The sequence below is a fragment of the Schistocerca nitens genome, chromosome 2, assembly GCF_023898315.1.
Source record: "Schistocerca nitens isolate TAMUIC-IGC-003100 chromosome 2, iqSchNite1.1, whole genome shotgun sequence".
Lineage (NCBI taxonomy): Eukaryota > Metazoa > Arthropoda > Insecta > Orthoptera > Acrididae > Schistocerca > Schistocerca nitens.
The window spans coordinates 519505458-519523905 of NC_064615.1; the positions used below are offsets into that span (position 1 = coordinate 519505458).

General features: G+C 39.1%; 1 protein-coding gene across 1 annotated transcript in view; it reads right to left on the reverse strand.

Annotated features, from left to right (window-relative positions):
• The window catches only part of LOC126236501 (uncharacterized), a 314789-nt gene that overhangs the window by 37758 nt on the left and 258583 nt on the right, over window positions 1–18448 (reverse strand). Inside the window, exon 8 of the mRNA XM_049945857.1 lies at window positions 11549–12490. Within this exon, the coding sequence (XP_049801814.1) occupies window positions 11549–12490 (942 nt within the window). The remainder of the gene's footprint in view (window positions 1–11548; window positions 12491–18448) is intronic.

The window sequence follows — 18448 nt, forward strand, 5'->3', positions numbered from 1 at the left end:
AGATGAAATGGGAGATACGATACTGCGAGAAGAGTTTGACAGAGCACTGAAAGACCTGAGTCGAAACAAGGCCCAGGAGTAGACAACATTCCATTGGAACTACTGATGGCTTTGGGAGAGCCAGTCCTGACAAAACTCTACCATCTGGTGAGCAAGATGTATGAAACAGGTGAAATACCCTCAGACTTCAAGAAGAATATAATAATTCCAATCCCAAAGAAAGCAGGTGTTGACAGATGTGAGAATTATCGAACAATCAGTTTAATAAGCCACAGCTGCAAAATACTAACACGAATTCTTTACAGACGAATGGAAAAACTAGTAGAAGCCGACCTCGGGGAAGATCAGTTTGGATTCCGTAGAAATACTGGAACACGTGAGACAATACTGACCTTACGACTTATCTTAGAAGAAAGATTAAGGAAAGGCAAACCTATGTTTCTAGCATTTGTAGACTTAGAGAAAGCTTTTGACAATGTTGACTGGAATACTCTCTTTCAAATTCTGAAGGTGGCAGGGGTAAAATATAGGGAGCAAAAGGCTATTTACAATTTGTACAGAAACCAGATGGCAGTTATAAGAGTCGAGGGACATGAAAGGGAAGCAGTGGTTGGGAAGGGAGTAAGACAGGGTTGTAGCCTCTCCCCGATGTTATTCAATCTGTATATTGAGCAAGCAATAAAGGAAACAAAAGAAAAATTCGGAGTAGGTATTAAAATCCATGGAGAAGAAATAAAAACTTTGAGGTTCGCCGATGACATTGTAATTCTGTCAGAGACAGCAAAGGACTTGGAAGAGCAGTTGAATGGAATGGATGGTGTCTTCAAGGGAGGATATAAGATGAACATCAACAAAAGCAAAACGAGGATAATGGAATGTAGTCGAATTAAGTCAGGTGATGTTGAGGGTATTAGATTAGGAAATGAGACACTTAAAGTAGTAAATGAGTTTTGCTATTTGGGGAGCAAAATAACTGATGATGGTCGAAGTAGAGAGGATATAAAATGTAGACTGGCAATGGCAAGGAAAGCGTTTCTGAAGAAGAGAAATTTGTTAACATTGGGTATAGATTTAAGTGTCAGGAAGTCATTTCTGAAAGTATTTGTATGGAGTGTAGCCATGTATGGAAGTGAAACATGGACGGTAAATAGTTTGGACAAGAAGACAATAGAAGCTTTCGAAATGTGGTGGTACAGAAGAATGCTGAAGATTAGATGGGTAGATCACATAACTAATGAGGAGGTACTGAATAGGATTGGGGAGAAGAGGAGTTTGTGGCACAACTTGACCAGAAGAAGGGATCGGTTGGTAGGACATGTTCTGAGGCATCAAGGGATCACCAATTTAGTATTGGAGGGCAGCGTGGAGGGTAAAAATCGTAGGGGGAGACCAAGAGATGAATAAACTAAGCAGATTCAGAAGGGTGTAGGTTGCAGTAGGTACTGGGAGATGAAGAAGCTTGCACAGGATAGAGTAGCATGGAGAGCTGCATCAAACCAGTCTCAGGACTGAAGACCTCAACAACAACAACCTTCCCTCCATTATCAAATTGACAATCTTTCATGCCTCAGGACATTTCCAATCAACCTATATCTTCTGTTACCACCTTATGTCATACATTCTTTTCTCTACAATTCAACTGAGTACCTTCTCATTAGTTAGTTGATCTACCCACCAATAGTCAGTACTCTTCTGTAGCAATACTTCTGTAAAGCCTCTATTCCCTTCTGTCTGAACTGTTTATTGCACACATCTAATTTCCAAATAAGGCTACAATCCAGACAAATACCTTCATAAAACACTTTCTAACACATTGAACTTGTATTCAGTGTTAATGTATTTCTCTTTTTCGAAAATGTTTTTCTTCCTACTGCCAATCTGCATTTTACTCCTATTTACTTCGGCCATTGTCAGTTACATGCCCTGGTCACATTAATATTTTACTGCCTATGTTTGTCATCACTGTGCAATAATAACTCACAGGCGGTAGGTGGCAGCATTTGCAGTGGAGGGTAAATATACCGTATCAGAGGATATGGAAAACAGTACAGTCGTTTTAATGTGGAAATGGAGTGATTTATCTGACATCTAAAAGGGGATGATCATTGGCTTTCAGGCTAAGGATGGAAGCATTTCCAAAATGGCTAAGTTTGTGACCTGTTCAAATGCTGCTTTGGTTAAAGCATGGGTTCCCAAACTGGGGGGGTGCGCCCCCCTGGGGGGGCGTGATGATGTTGCAAGGGGGGCGCGGGTGGAGTTAGCGGTATAAACCTAATATTTCTTTTTAATATAGATATTTTAATAAAAATGAATGTGCAGGTATTAATGATAGATTATGGTGCTAAATGCAATCGTTTGGCGTCCCCCTTCCCGCAATCCTATCTCAATAACCTATGCTAGAACATACAGCTTTTGAAGATCACGTTTAGAATGTAACACACAGAAACTCTCAAAATTACGAAAGTGATATGCATTTATTTTAATATATCAGATTTATAAACAACTTATTTCTGACAATTGGAAAACAGAAAAGTCGGGTATTAACTATTCCGTACATTTTTACACATGAACTGAACGTAATCATGTTATAACTTTTAGCCGTAATAGGCTATGTTCATCAGTGTAATAATCACTTATACTGCGTAACTGCAAAAAATGCCATTTTATTATCCTGCCAACCCGCGGATCCCCATGTGATGCGATTACAGTGACTTTAATGGACCGTATATGCTTCAAATGAACTGGCGGGTTCGTAATTTGGACGCCAGGGTTATGCCCTTCGTCACCAGAAAAATGTGCACGACGTGAATGCGAAACTAATACAAGTGTTCGTTCTGAGCAGAGTACTTCATGCTGTATTGTTGGGGCTGCTAACAATGAAACATAACCCAGCTAGGTAGACAATGAAGTCCATTAGTGAGGCTATTTTTTTTTTTTTTTTTTTTTACCACTGCTCTTTCATTCGGATTACTTATCTGACAAAACAGTTAATTTTTTTCTGCCATTTTGAAATATGGCATAATTTCGTTTGAAATTAGTGTATGTTCTTTGCTGCGACAATGTTGTCTTTTGGCACGAGTACAGAGATAACTGCTTGGCACTGTGCTCAGTTTCAAGCGATGTATGAGGAGTATCCACGACCTTACTTAATTACTGTGAAAATTAACAACCAATTCATTGATGTTATCTCAAAACTTATAACGTTTCATTTATAAGTAACAAAAGATAGGGGGGCACGAAAACGATTTTTGCATAAAACCCCAGGCTGCACTGCTCAGAACAGCACCGCACTACAGGTAGCAAATTCTTAGGGTGCCTGTAGGCTGTTTCCGCCCTAATCCGGGAAAAGCCCATTTCTGACCAGCAAGAGCCCTGCTCGGCCAACAGGTCGCAGACAGACAGTGCACTGACTACCTGCGCTGCGGCTGGGCTTCCCCGTTCTTCGCCCCACTCCTCACAGGCAGTCATCTGAGGTGCCGACAGACGACAGTAGCTTTCCTTTATTTCAGTTGGTTGCTTGCAGTTGTTGACACATCTGATGTATTGGATTTTGCTGAAATCTTTCACAGTTGTGCCTCAGTAAAATCAGTGTTAGTATGAAATTATACTGTTAACTTCTTGTTTTCTTTTTACTTCACCATGAGTGTCGTGAAAAAACATAAATATAATGATGATTATATCGAATACGGTTTTGCTTCTATACAAAAAAATGGTGTTGACCAGCCGCAAAGTGTTATTTGCTATGAGGTATTGAGCAATGATTCCATGAGACCACCTCGTCTGGAACGCCATTTGTGGGCAAAGCATGGTGCATTGAAAGAGAAGCTGAAGGAATTTTTTGTTGCAAAATGTGATAATTTGAAACGAATGAAATTGGACACTGCTGGATCCTTCGCTCAGACATCAGAAAAGATAGTGGAAGCCTCGTATGAGTTATTGCTGCTTATTTCAAGGACCAAGAAAAGTCATATTATCGGAGAGACACTAGTCAAACCCTGTTTGTTGAAAGCTGCTGATATTGTTCTTTGGTCAGAAAGTAAACACAAACTTTCACAAATACTGCTTTCTGACAATACTGTGAAACGTTGGATTGATGATATGGCCGAAGACATACAAAATCAATTAGTTACGGTCGTCAAACAATTGCAGTTTTTCGCAATACAGTTAGATGAGAGTACCAATGTTGCGAATTGTTGCCAACTGCTAGCTTTCGTTCGCTATATAGAAAATTAAACAATTAAAGAAGAGTTGCTGTTTTCTACAGAGTTAAAGTCAACTTCAGAAGCAATTCATATAATGGCAGCCGTCTCTGAATTCTTTTGTAAAAATGAGTTATCACGGCAGAAACTGATAGGCGTATGCACAGCCGCTGCCCCATTAATGCTTGGATGTCGCTCAGGATTCGTGCAGATGGTCAGAGAAAAATACCCTAGTGTTACTGCTATCCACTGTGTAATACACCGTCAAGCATTGGCAGCTAAGACACTTCCAGAGGAACTCAATGATGTCTTGAAACTGTGCATCAAAATCATGAATATATTAAAAAAGAGTGCATTAATTTCCAGGTTATTTACGGCTCTTTGTGAAGACTTGAGAGCAGAGTATAAAACACTTATTTCATACAGAAGTACGCTGGCTCTCAAAAGGAAATATGCTAGGAAGATTATTTGAACTTCGAGACAAAGTGATGCAGTTTTTGGAAAATAACAAACAAACTGAATTCTATATGGAATTTAGAAAGCCCGGTGTTCATGTTGCATTGGCTTACCTGTCAGATATTTTCGAATCTTTAAACACATTGAATTTGAAATAACAAGGTGGAGAGTCAAACATAATTTTTCATCGGGATGCCATCAAAGCGTTTACTTATAAGTTTGGAAGAAGCCCAATTTCAAAACTATTTTAAGGATACTGATACTAAGAGTAAAATATCGAACCATTTGCAGCACCTCATTGATGAATTCGAACGATACTTCCCTAACACTCGTGATGATAAAATTTATTATAGGTTAGCGATGGATCCATTTAATGTTGACGTGGATGTGTTGCCAGACAGACTACAAGAGGAAGTCTTAGAAGTTAAAAATGATTCTGCAGCGAAGTATGACTTTGAGAAGATGGATAAGCCTTTATTTTGGGTGAAATATCTAACGGTGTATCCCAGCACAGCAGAACAAGCACTGAAACTGTATTTACCATTTTCAAGCACTTATTTGTGCGAAAGAGCATTTTCAGCGGTAGTGGCGATAAAAAATAAGCTTAGAAGCAAACTCAGTATTGCCAATGATTTACGTTGCGCTGTTTCTACTATTCAGCCAAGAATTCAAAATCTTGTAAAAAATATGCAAGCTCATCCTTCATATTGATTTATTTGTCTGTTTTTTGCTATATGTGTGTGGAAATAATATTTTTATAATAAATATGTCACATTATAAGAGAACTTGTAATTTTCCTCCTAACTATCCTTACATGTAGGTAATACTGTAAAATTACAAAAACCTATTTCGAAGAAACAATATAAAATAAATATAGTGAATCTGATTTAAATATAAATACTGCGTGTGATCCTTATGGATTCTGATGTTAGGTGTGGTATGTTATTTCAACTAATAATAGTATTTCTTCTGGATGAAGACACAGCGAAAGTTTATCCTAGATATGGCAAGCAAAGAGTAGTCCTAAAATCATATACTGGTGAAGAAATGGTGTGCAGAAAGGGAATGTAATCAAGGTAAGGAAGTTGTTTTATTCATATTTTTTAAAGTTCTGTGTAGTCTGCAAAATTATTTCGTAAAACTTATTTTTTATTTTTTTCTGGTTCTGGGAACCGGGTCTTTGTCGCTGTTCGGTAACTGTCGTTGTTTACATAAATGCCAACCTATGCGAGATGAGAATGGGGAACGCTATAGGCGTACAAATCAGTGATGTTCGTTAACACCATGACTGAGTGACTATTTTTGATAATGAGTGAAAGTAATAAGCTACACTCAACATAAAATAATGGCCCGCATCCACTAATCTGCAAAGGTCGCAACCATTTTTCCTTGTTTACCAAGGACTTTCTTTGCTTTAGGAGTGGCTTATAATCACTAGACTAGACTGATGACGTTAATAACTGTGACTCGATACATTAACAGCCCACCATGTTACATGACGTCACCATCACAAATTTTTCAATAGTTTCTTGATAATTAATAAAAATCTCTATTTTTTTTAGGGGGGGGGGGCACAGAAGTTTTTTTTTTCGGCAGAAGGGGGGCGTGACAAACAAAAGTTTGGAACCTCTGGGTTAAAGTATACTGTGCATGGCAAAGTGGCACTATCCAAAATCAGCCTCAAGGCAAATGTGGTGCACCAAAGGCCATCGATAACAGGTCTAAATGATAACTGCAGAGATGTAAATGGTTGAAAAGACCCCCAACTGATGTGCAACTGACTGCCCAGATGAACCAAGGTGCCAGCAACAACGTGTCTCTTCAATGACTGTTCAGTGAACATTACTGCCAGGTTCATGCACCCATGCTGACTGCTGGTTATTGGCAATGAAGGATGGAATTTGTATGTCAGTACCGCAACCAGATCTCCACTAAGTGGTGACATGTGGCCTTTTCAGATGAATCAAGTTTTATGCTCTATCAGACAGATAGCCATTGGCATGTACAGCAAGAAATATCTGAAAGCAAACATCCTGCATGCATTATTATCTGGGGAATGTTTTTGTGACATTTTGTGGGTGATCTCATCATTCTGGAAGTCACAATGGATCAACACAAGTATCCGTCTATGCTTGGGGCCATATCCACACTACATGCACTTTGCTTTTCAACTGAGAAACCTAGTGCAGCTGGCCATAGCACGGGAATCAGCATGGCTTCACATCCTTGTTGGTGCTTTCCAGACCATCACTGACACTCTTGCTGTATGACTTGTGCTGCTACGGGTGGTTATTCAGATTTTTGACAGGTGGCCTCATTAATGTGACTGGACAGTGTATTTTGTTCCTCAAATAGCAAATTTAATTTACTTCTTTTAGTGTGTTATTCCTAATCTAATTTCTTAAGCACTAACTGATATCATTCTGCTACATTCAATTAACTTGGTTTTGAAATTACTGTCATTGATTCCCTCTGAAACTTTCTGTTGCCTCCATGTCTCTTCCATACACACAAGTGTCTTTCATTATTCTAAAATCAAGTGTTATCAATAGTTAAAATGTGTTCTGCACAAAATTCCATCAGGTTGCTTCCCCTTTCATTCCTTTCCTCTAGTTCTCATTCTCCTAAATTTTTCCTCCTCTTCCTTTTCCTATTATTGAATTTTAATCCCCTTCGCAGTTAAATTTTCATTTTTTAGGAATCCAAATATTTGTTTTATCTCATAAAACATTATTTCAATCTCATCACCATTTGTGAGGTTAGTAGGCACATATAATGGTACTAGTGTAGTATTTGGTGCTTAGCAAATTTACTCTCCACAGTAAGCCCTCTTTTTGACACCAGTAACCTTCTTTTGGTAAGAAATATTGTCTTTGTCTGTGCTAGTTTGCCTCTAATATTCTGCTTGTTTTCTCTATAAGATTATATTTTGCTTCCAAGGCAGGAGAATTCCTTGACTTCATCTACTATGTGTTCCCCAATTTTGATATTCAAATTTTCATTTATCTTGCTCGAACAGACCACGGGTATAATGCCAGTTCATAGTGTCCAACGGGCACAATATTTCGGCGATCAGACATGTTGCCATCGTCAGGTGCACTGACGAACTGAACTCCTGAGGGCGGGCAGCTGATTTAAATCCCCTCCCCCTTGGGCTGCTCTCTTCTCAGTCCGCACCCCCGCGCCAGCAGTCACAAAGACGTGGGCGTCAGAATCTGTCATAGCATTGATGCGTTTGCTACATCCGCCCTGGTTGCCAGTTCATACTTCTTGCTGAGAGTCTTCTTAATTACATTCAATGCCAGGTTCCAAGCCTTGCTGAGATTGTAGCCGCAATCTCGGTTGATAAGATCTTCCCTGGTGCGAATTTCGGTAGCCTCCCTTATAAAGCTGTTCCAATATTTAGAGTTCTGAGATAGGATCTTGGTATGCTCATAATCCATCTCGTGTTTCTCGGACAAACAGTGCTCTGCTACTGCCGACTTATTTGGATATTTCAGTCGAGTGTGCCTTTGATGTTCTCGGCAATGATCTTCGATGGTCAGAAAGTGAGGTTTCAGCCAACAAGGCCTTTATCGGTAACACACACACACACACACACACACACACACACACACACACTCTGCCAGAAGAGACTGTGGTCATGTATGTGTGAGTTGCATTTGCATAAGAGTGTGTGCGTGTACATTGTCTATTTCCAACCAAGTCCCTGTTTGCCGAAACCTCACTTTCTGACAGTCCTTTGTTGTGCCTATCTGTGACTCAGCATCTCTGCTATGTGGTGAATAGCAACTATCCTTTTAAAAATACTGTTACATTCTAGCCTGAATTTTCCATTGTTTGATTCATATGTACCAGTATCATACATCAGTTGTTGTGTTTGATTATTTATGGGAGCACAAGACAAAGTCAGCTGAATGATTAAAGGAAAAGGGTTCCAGAATATATGGTTGTCAATCTGAGAATAAAAAAAGAACAGTTGATTATTGTGAGAAGGTAACATTTACTATACTTGAAATGGAGGGGAAAAATATATTATGTAAGCTTTATAAGTAGACATGAAAAAATTATGGAAAAAGAAGTGCCCCTCCAAGATTATATAGATTAAGGGAATTCTTTTGTGGCACAAAGTAACCAACGTAAAGAAATTGTTTCTTCACTATGTCTTGGACTGTTCAAGCTTTGTGACAGACTTTTGCTGAAAAGATACCATCTACTCAAAAGATACCATCTACTCAGAAAAAAAAGAGCACTGTCCTATGCCTGCAAAGAGTCTGTTCATATCAGTAAGAGCTAGAAGGAATATTGTATTCAAAAGCAATGTCTTTGGGGCGTCTGAATTGTGATGCTGCCCTTTGTATCTGTGAGTTTCAAAAATATTACACTGAAGCAAACTATGTGTAAAATAGTTTCTACAAGTTTTCACTTCAAGACTGTCCACCTTGAGAATGAGTGCTGTCTGGTTGCATTGCAGGCAAGTGGTGTGTTAAGAAAAGTATATAAGTGCAGCAGAGACAAATGAGGAATCATTCTAGTGGTGATATCACCTGCAAATCACTCAAGTGATTGGTCTTGGAATATTGCTCAAGTGTGTGGGACCAGTGCCAAATAGGACTAACAGAGGATACTGAATGTACGCAGAGAAGGGCAGCATGAATGGTCTCAGGTTTGTCTGATCCATGGGACAGTGTCACAGAGATACTGAAGGAACTGAACTGGAAGACTCTTGAAGACAGATGTAAACAATCATGAGAAAGTCTGTTAACGAAGTTTCAAGAACCAGCTTTAAATGATGACTCTGGGAATATACTAAATCCCCTGACATACTGCTCGCATAGGGATCATGAGGATAAGATCAGAATAATTTCTGCATGCATAGACAAATTCAAACTATCATTCTTCTTGTGCTCCACGCATGAATGTAATGGAAAGAAACCCTAATAACTGATACAATGGGAGGTTCGTTCTGCCATGCACTTCATAGTGGTTTGCAGAGTATAGATGTAGATGTACAAACTGGGAAATCCACTGAAATAATTGACTTTGACAAATGGCAGATTATTATGGCTGTTGCCTAGAAACAAACATACAAGAAACAATGAAGCTCGTTGGCTTTTTGCATGTCACTGTTGTGAGCATCTATGGAAAGTAGCTGAAGGACAGTGAAACCATGAGTAGATGACAATGTGTTGGCAGTCTCGACCTCGTCACTGAAAGTGGAGGTCGGAGACTTTCCCAACATGTAACACAATATAGATGATGAACTGTGGTAGATCTGCGCTGGAGCAGATACAAGCATTTTGGAGCACACCATTCAGTGCACACTACTGAACATGGAGCTCTACAGCAGATGACCCCTAGGCGTTCACTTGTTAACCCAACAACAACATCCATTATTATTGCAGTGGGCACAGTATCATCAAGATGGGACCATGGATCATTGGAAAAATATTGCCTGGTTGGATAAATCACGTTTCTTCTTTCACTAGGTTGGTGGTCATGTCCAGATACACAGTCATCCAGATGAATGGCTACTCAAAACATGCACCCTGCCACAAACACAGCTCACTGGATGTAGTTTTATACTGTGGGGACATTCACCTAAGCTTCCATGGGACCTGCATTATTAATCAAAGACACCATGACAGCGATAGACTGTGTGAACATTATACTACAGATGATCTGAATCCTTTCATGCTTGATGTCTTCCCCAATGGCAATGGCATCTTCCAGTAGGTTAACTGTCCATGTCACAAGGCTAGAATCATGCTACAGTGGTTTTAGGAGCATGATAGTGAACTAATGCTGATGTATTTTCCACCAAATTTGCGTGATTTGAACCTGCTGGAAGCACTTCTGGGACACTATCGAGTGCCAGCTCCTTGCCCACAAACTATCAAAGTGAGATTTATGGGAATTGCATGATTTTTGCATAGACACCTGGTGTCACATACCTCTGGAAACCTACCAACACCTGTCAAATCCATGCCATGCAGAATTGCTGCTATATTGCATTTCATAGGTAGACCAACACCCTACTAAGCAGTTAGTCATAATGTTTTGTCTCATCAAAGTACTGCAATATTCTCATGAATAAGTACACCAAATATGTCTATTCCACTTGGTACATTGTTCAAATGTATTACATTCACTGCTACAGACCTAAGAGTTTTGAAACGGAGCCCAGCTATCTTCGTCCAGTGTGTTTGAGATCAGTCTCAAAGATGTTAAAATTAGAACAGATACAAGTCAGACACATGGAAACATATGTATTTAATAGTGCACCTGTGTATATTATGAGTAAATATTTTGTTGATAACATGGTGAAGTTTAAGGCTGGATTATAACTTCAGTATAAAACTTTGTGATTGACAGACTGAACTGGAGGTGTGCAGACAGCTACACTTGGCAAGGCTCTGCATCTAATTACAAAATAGTAACACAGCAAGTGTGTCATACACTAGAAAGAACCATGATTAGCTGGTGACTGGTCCTAGCCACCCAACTCACTGAAAGGGCAATCTTATGTAAATAATTTTCTGTTGTGTGCTTCTCTTCTCAACTTGAGCATATCACATCAGAAATTCTTGATATTAATGTAATATCTTTTAATAAGTATCAGCACTTTATAGTATTAAAGTTTTAAGTCAATTTGTTACACTGCAAGCAAATACAAAGCACATTCTTTACTTCACTCCACATCCAAGCGCCCCATTTCCATGGGGTCCGTGGAAGATAATTCATACAAAATAATGCACTGAGAATAAACACAAACATGAATGTAAGTCTGAAAGGTCAGATAGAATGTGCAACTTAACATTTTTGAAGCTATCCTCTGCTAAATGTCTCTTTTGTATAGTGAATAATAGAATGCTGTTCAGTAAATTACTTACCTACTGTAAGCAGAGTCAATACTGTGTTTTCCAGTAGCTGAATACTGCTTACTGGTTACATTCTCCTTGCAATATATATCATCTTCAAGATTCATTTTCATTATTTGCGAATTATGGTGAATAACTTCATCTGCTTTCTCCTTCTCACCAGATTCACTCTTGCAGTCTAGCTCACCATACAATTTCCTTGATACAAGGCCGTCTGAGCCAGACAATGAGACAGTGTCAGTGCTGATGTTGGGATCAGGTCTGGAAAGGAAGAAGGATGTTTGGGGAAAAGAACAAGGCAGGTTATCATTATCAGAAAATCCTTTAAATCTATCATTAGGTTCCTCTGTTAACTCTGTAGAGCTGTCATGTAATGCCACTGATTTCTGTAACTGCAAAGATGCTTCCTCCATCTTCGCACGTATTTTTGAAATTTTTCTTGTTGAACTGCTTTCCTGACTAGACATATGATCAAGGAATTGCAAACTACATAAACTAAGAGAGGACCCCCTTTCATCAGACCCAGCATATAAACTTTCAGCAATATCGTATGGAATAATACCATGGTTCAGCATGTCATCTAGTTCTTGAAGAGAACCTGACCAAACAGGTGGTGACTGTAATGTATCATATGTGCAGTCAGTACCCATCGGTGGTGTCAATGAGGAATTAACATCTTCTGTACTTGAATTAAGGAGGGAACTTTCAGAAGGTCCAGAGGAGCTAGTAGGTGTAAAATTATTACTTTCTACTGTTTTATGAGCAACAGGTGCAGAATGCAGTCCTGCACGAGCATTATTTGTGGGCAAGGAAGTAGGATTTTGCTTAGGATAAGGTGGCGCTGAATGAACTTCTACTCGCGACGTTACTTTTGGAGTCACTGGTCCATCATCTGCTAGAAGTTCCATCATCTGGCGTTCAGCAGACACAAATGGATTGTAGACTTCTTCAGTGCTGCATCAAAACAAAGGAAAAAATGCAGTGTTAAACACAGAATTTCACACTTGGACACTCTTCATTTACCAAATTTTGAACATCAGTAAATAAGCTTACTGTGCTAATAAACACATTCATCTATAAATATGTGGTTGCGTACTATAGCTACTCAAAATTTTTTGTGGTATAATGGTAGTCAAACACTCTTAACTGCACATTTTATTCACATACAATACAAGGTAAAATATTAGTTTTAATGTAAACGAAATACAACTTAAATGAAGTTCAGATGAAAATTCCAACAAAACTGAAATGGAGCAAAATCTGAAATTATGTACTTATAATATTTTTGGAATTTTCTTACATACAAGTTTTATAAAATCTATGAAAATATACATCACTTGTAGTGTAGACCTCTGTACAGGAAATCTATCATTAAGTTTCTCTGTTGGCTCTGCATTCATACCACTACCACTCATTCATTCATGCACTGTGCTTTTGTAATTCATAGTCAAAACGTACTGTCAACAAAAGTGTATGAATCCTGTACAATGTCCTGTTACATAATACACTTTACATGACTGCTGCTTAATCCATGTATCAGTTTATATGTGAATGTGGGGTAAGTAGAAAGTGCATCCTATATTTTAAGACTACTGCATGCTATGAGCAAGAAAGACCTCAAATGGAGCGTTTAATATTATGAGTGGTTTGAAAGCATGGTCGGTGAGAATTGAGTTTTATAGGGAAAAATATCTGATTGGAAAAGGCATAATGCAAAGAGAATGATACTTTAACTGCCAAAAGTGCATGTAATGGTCTCATGTGAAACACACATTCAAGTGGACTGGGAAGTGAATCTATACCAGTTAACGGATAGTGATGTCTGTCAACAGTTTCATTGGAAAATTCTTCATCATAATGCTTTAATCATTCACTTTGTCTACTGCACAAGATCTTTTCAGAGACAACAGCTTCTGCTTACAATAATATGGGACAAACTACTGTCAACATTCTAGGATGTACTTGGATGATAGTCTAACTGAAATACCTCAAACTTTACTATATGAGAGACAAAGCTTCTGCTAACTTCGGAATTTTGAAGGAAGCAATCAACTGGCAATGGAAATGACATTCCATTGATATTTTCTGCAGGTGGCCAACAGTGCGGGAGTGTGCACGGTACTCACCAATAAGATGGTGTTCCATCCAGCCTAGTGTAAAGGTTTAGTGAGTTCTGGGAACTGTCACAAGATGAAAGCCAGGAATTGTGAAATTTCCAACCACTGCAAAATTAACAAGGTCAAGAGAAATGAAACACAGGAATGACCAGGATATGGGCAAGAGATGGTCTCTTTAAAGTTTTGCAGAGAAGGAGAACTTCTACATCAATCCAAGAAGAGTGTTATAAACAATTCTGAGGCAGCTAAGTTAGTGGTTTTGTGGTAGGGAGTGAGAAAGAAGTAATTACACAAGGATGGGGAAAAACTATAAAGAGAATAAAGAGGTACTTGAACCACAGGCTGAAAGTGGCAGTTTCTAAATGTGGACACAGGCAGCAAGAGAAAGAGGATGGTGGAGGAATGGTGAAACAGAGCAAGCTTGGACAGTGAACAACAATTTCATTTGTATTAAGCTACTATGGTAGCATGGAATTACTGCAACACTGTAGTGTAGGCAGGGATGTAGTAATAGAGAACTGAAAATCAAAATTTTCAGTCCAAAACTGGAGAGAGAAGTGCTACCATTTAAATAAATTTTTAGAGCTGGGGTGGCATTCACAAGTGCGCTACAAACTTGATACAGTTGAAAGTTGACTTAGAAGATAATACATGAAGTACCAATTGCGCCCCTAATGTGTATGGTAGGACATGAAAGTAGGGAGTATTGATTTATACAAGATATTCATAATTGTACTTTTATGATTGGGTTGCAAGTAGCAACCATGGAAACTTGTACATTAAAGACATGGAAAATGGCATCCATGAGATGTGACCTCCACCAGCAAAAGATTTCAAATTACCATATTGGAGTTTTGAGCTCATTTCCATGCTTGCAGAAAAATAATAATGAATTAAGGATGGATCCGCCTTTTTGCAAACACAGAAATTATTGTTCAGCTTCAGCATCGAAATATGTTTCACCACAGTTATGGATACTCAGTTTTTATTATTATTTTACTTTTATTTTACATTGTGTGTGTTGTGTGACTGCCAACCAAAGAGACATACATTAGTGCAGTGTAATGTATCTCCAAGGCAGAGCAATAGGGCAGGACACAGTGTTTACAAATGAGCAGGAGAAAACATTCAGTTCAACTGCACAAAAACATGTTTGGTACATAAAAACAAATTTGTCACATCTAATGACCAGCAAAATACTACAATGATGACATGGTTTACTAATTTATACCTGTTCCTGATTTTGGTTGGCAGTCACAGGGCACACATAACATAGAATAAAAGGAAATCTATAAAAAAAAGGCCACTGAGAATGCCATAACTGTGGTGAGACATGTTTGGGTTTTAAAAGAAAACAATAAATTGTGTACTTGCAATCCCCCCCCCCCCCCCCCTCCATGAACCATGGACCTTGCCGTTGGTGGGGAGGCTTGCGTGCCTCAGCGATACAGATAGCTGTAACGTAGGTGCAACCACAACGGAGGGGTATCTGTTGAGAGGCCAGACAAACGTGTGGTTCCTGAAGAGGGGCAGCAGCCTTTTCAGTTGCTGCAGGGGCAACAGTCTGGATGATTGACTGATCTGGCCTTGTAACACTAACCAAAACGGCCTTGCTGTGCTGGTATTGCGAACGGCTGAAAGCAAGGGGAAACTACAGCCGTAATTTTTCCCGAGGGCATGCAGCTTTACTGTATGGTTAAATGATGATGGCGTCCTCTTGGGTAAAATATTCTGGAGGTAAAATAGTCTCCCATTCGGATCTCCGGGTGGGGACTACTCAAGAGGACGTCGTTATCAGGAGAAAGAAAACTGGCGTTCTACGGATCAGAGCGTGGAATGTCAGATCCCTTAATTGGGCAGGTAGGTTAGAAAATTTAAAAAGGGAAATGGATAGGTTAAAGTTAGATATAGTGGGAATTAGAGAAGTTTGGTGGCAGGATGAACAAGACTTTTGGTCAGGCGAATACAGGGTTATAAATACTAAATAAAATAGGGGTAATGCAGGAGTAGGTTTAATAATCAATAAAAAAATAGGAGTGCGGGTGAGCTACTACAAACAGCATAGTGAACGCATTATTGTGGCCAAGATAGATACGAAGCCCACACCTACTACAGTAGTACAAATTTATATGCCAACTAGCTCTGCAGATAACGAAGAAATTGAAGAAATGTATGATGAAATAAAAGAAATTATTCAGATAGTGAAGGGAGATGAAAATTTAATAGTCATGGGTGACTGGAATTCGGTAGTAGGAAAAGGGAGAGAAGGAAACGTAGTAGGTGAATATGGATTGGGGGGAAGAAATGAAAGAGGAAGCTGCCTGGTAGAATTTTGCACAGAGCACAACTTAATCATAGCTAACACTTGGTTCAAGAATCATAAAAGAAGGTTGTATACATGGAAGAAGCCTGGAGATACTGACAGGTTTCAGGTAGATTATATAATGGTAAGACAGAGATTTAGGAACCAGGTTTTACATTGTAAGACATTTCCAGGGGCAGATGTGGACTCTGACCACAATCTGTTGGTTATGAACTGTAGATTAAAATTGAAGAAAGTGAAAAAAAGATGGGAATTTAAGGAGATGGGACATGGGTAAACTGACTAAACCAGAGGTTGTACAGAGTTTCAGGGAGAGCATGAGGGAACAATTGACACGAATGGGGGAAAGAAATACAGTAGAAGAAGAATGGGTAGCTTTGAGGGATGAAATAGTGAAGGCAGCAGATGATAAAGTAGGTAAAAAGACGAGGGCTAGTAGAAATCCTTGGGTAACAGAAGAAATATTGAACTTAATTGATGAAAGGAGAAAATATAAAAATGCAATAAATGAAGCAGGCAAAAAGGAATACAAACGTCTCAAAAATGAGATCGACAGGAAGTGCAAAATGGCTAAGCAGGGATGGCTAGAGGACAAATGTAAGGATGTAGAGGCTTATCTCACCAGGGGTAAGACAGATACTGCCTACAGGAAAATTAAAGAGACCTTTGGAGAAAAGAGAACCACTTATATGAATATCAAGAGCTCAGATGGAAACCCAGTTCTAAGCAAAGAAGGGAAAGCAGAAATGTGGAAGGAGTATATAGAGGGTCTATACAAGGGTGATGTTCTTGAGGACAATATTATGGAAATGGAAGAGGATGTAGATGAAGATGAAATGGGAGATATGATACTGCGTGAAGAGTTTGATAGAGCACTGAAAGACCTGAGTCGAAACAAGGCCCCAGGAGTAGACAACATTCCATTAGAACTACTGACAGCCTTGGGAGAGCCAGTCCTGACAAAACTCTACCATCTGGTGAGCAATATATATGAGACAGGCGAAATACCCTCAGACTTCAAGAAGAATATAATAATTCCAATCCCAAAAAAAACCAGGTGTTGACAGATGCGAAAATTACCAAACTATCAGTTATTAAAGTCACAGCTGCAAAATACTAATGCGAATACTTTACAGACGAATGGAAAAACTAATAGAAGCCGACCTCAGGGAAGATCAGTTTGGATTCCGTAGAAATGTTGGAAAACGTGAGGCAATACTGATCCTACGACTTATCTTAGAAAATAGATTAAGGAAAGGCATTTGTAGACTTAGAGAAAGCGTTTGACAATGTTGACTGGAATACTCTCAAATTCTGTAGGTGGCAGGGGTAAAATGCAGGGAGCAAAAGGCTATTTACAATTTGTACAGAAACCAGATGGCAGTTATAAGAGTTGAGGGATACGAAAGGGAAGCAGTGGTTGGGAATGGAGTGAGACAGGGTTGTAGCCTCTCCCTGATGTTATTCAATCTGTATATTGAGCAAGCAGTGAAGGAAACAAAGAAAAATTCGGAGTAGGTATTAAAATCCATGGAGAAAAAATAAAAACTTTGAGGTTCGCCGATGACATTGTGATTCTGTCAGAGACAGCAAAGGACTTGGAAGAGCAGTTGAATGGAATGGATGGTGTCTTCAAGGGAGGATATAAGATGAACATCAACAAAAGCAAAACGAGGATAATGGAATGTAGTCGAATTAAGTCGGGTGATGTTGAGGGTATTAGATTAGGAAATGAGACACTTAAAGTAGTAAATGAGTTTTGCTATTTGGGGAGCAAAATAACTGATGATGGTCGAAGTAGAGAGGATATAAAATGTAGACTGGCAATGGCAAGGAAAGCGTTTCTGAAGAAGAGAAATTTGTTAACATCGAGTATAGATTTAAGTGTCAGGAAGTCATTTCTGAAAGTATTTGTATGGAGTGTAGCCATGTATGGAAGTGAAACATGGACGGTAAATAGTTTGGACAAGAAGAGAATAGAAGCTTTCGAAATGTGGTGGTACAGAAGAATGCTGAAGATTAGATGGGTAGATCACATAACTAAAGAGGAGGTATTGAATAGGATTGGGGAGAAGAGAATTTTGTGGCACAACTTGACTAGAAGAAGGGATCGGTTGGTAGGACATGTTCTGAGGCATCAAGGGATCACCAATTTAGTATTGGAGGGCAGCATGGAGGGTGAAAATCATAGAGGGAGAGCAAGAGATGAATATGCTAAGCAGATTCAGAAGGATGTAGGTTGCAGTAGGTACTGGGAGATGAAGCAGCTTGCACAGGATAGAGTAGCATGGAGAGCTGCATCAAACCAGTCTCAGGACTGAAGACCACAACAACAACAACTTGCAAAAAGATGGACCCATCCTTAATTCATTATTATGACTTCAGATTAATTTTGCATTCTGGTTTCTGGGAGGCAACTTCCAAGGGGGAGGTTATCATAAATAAATAAATTAATTAAAAACAGTAACATTC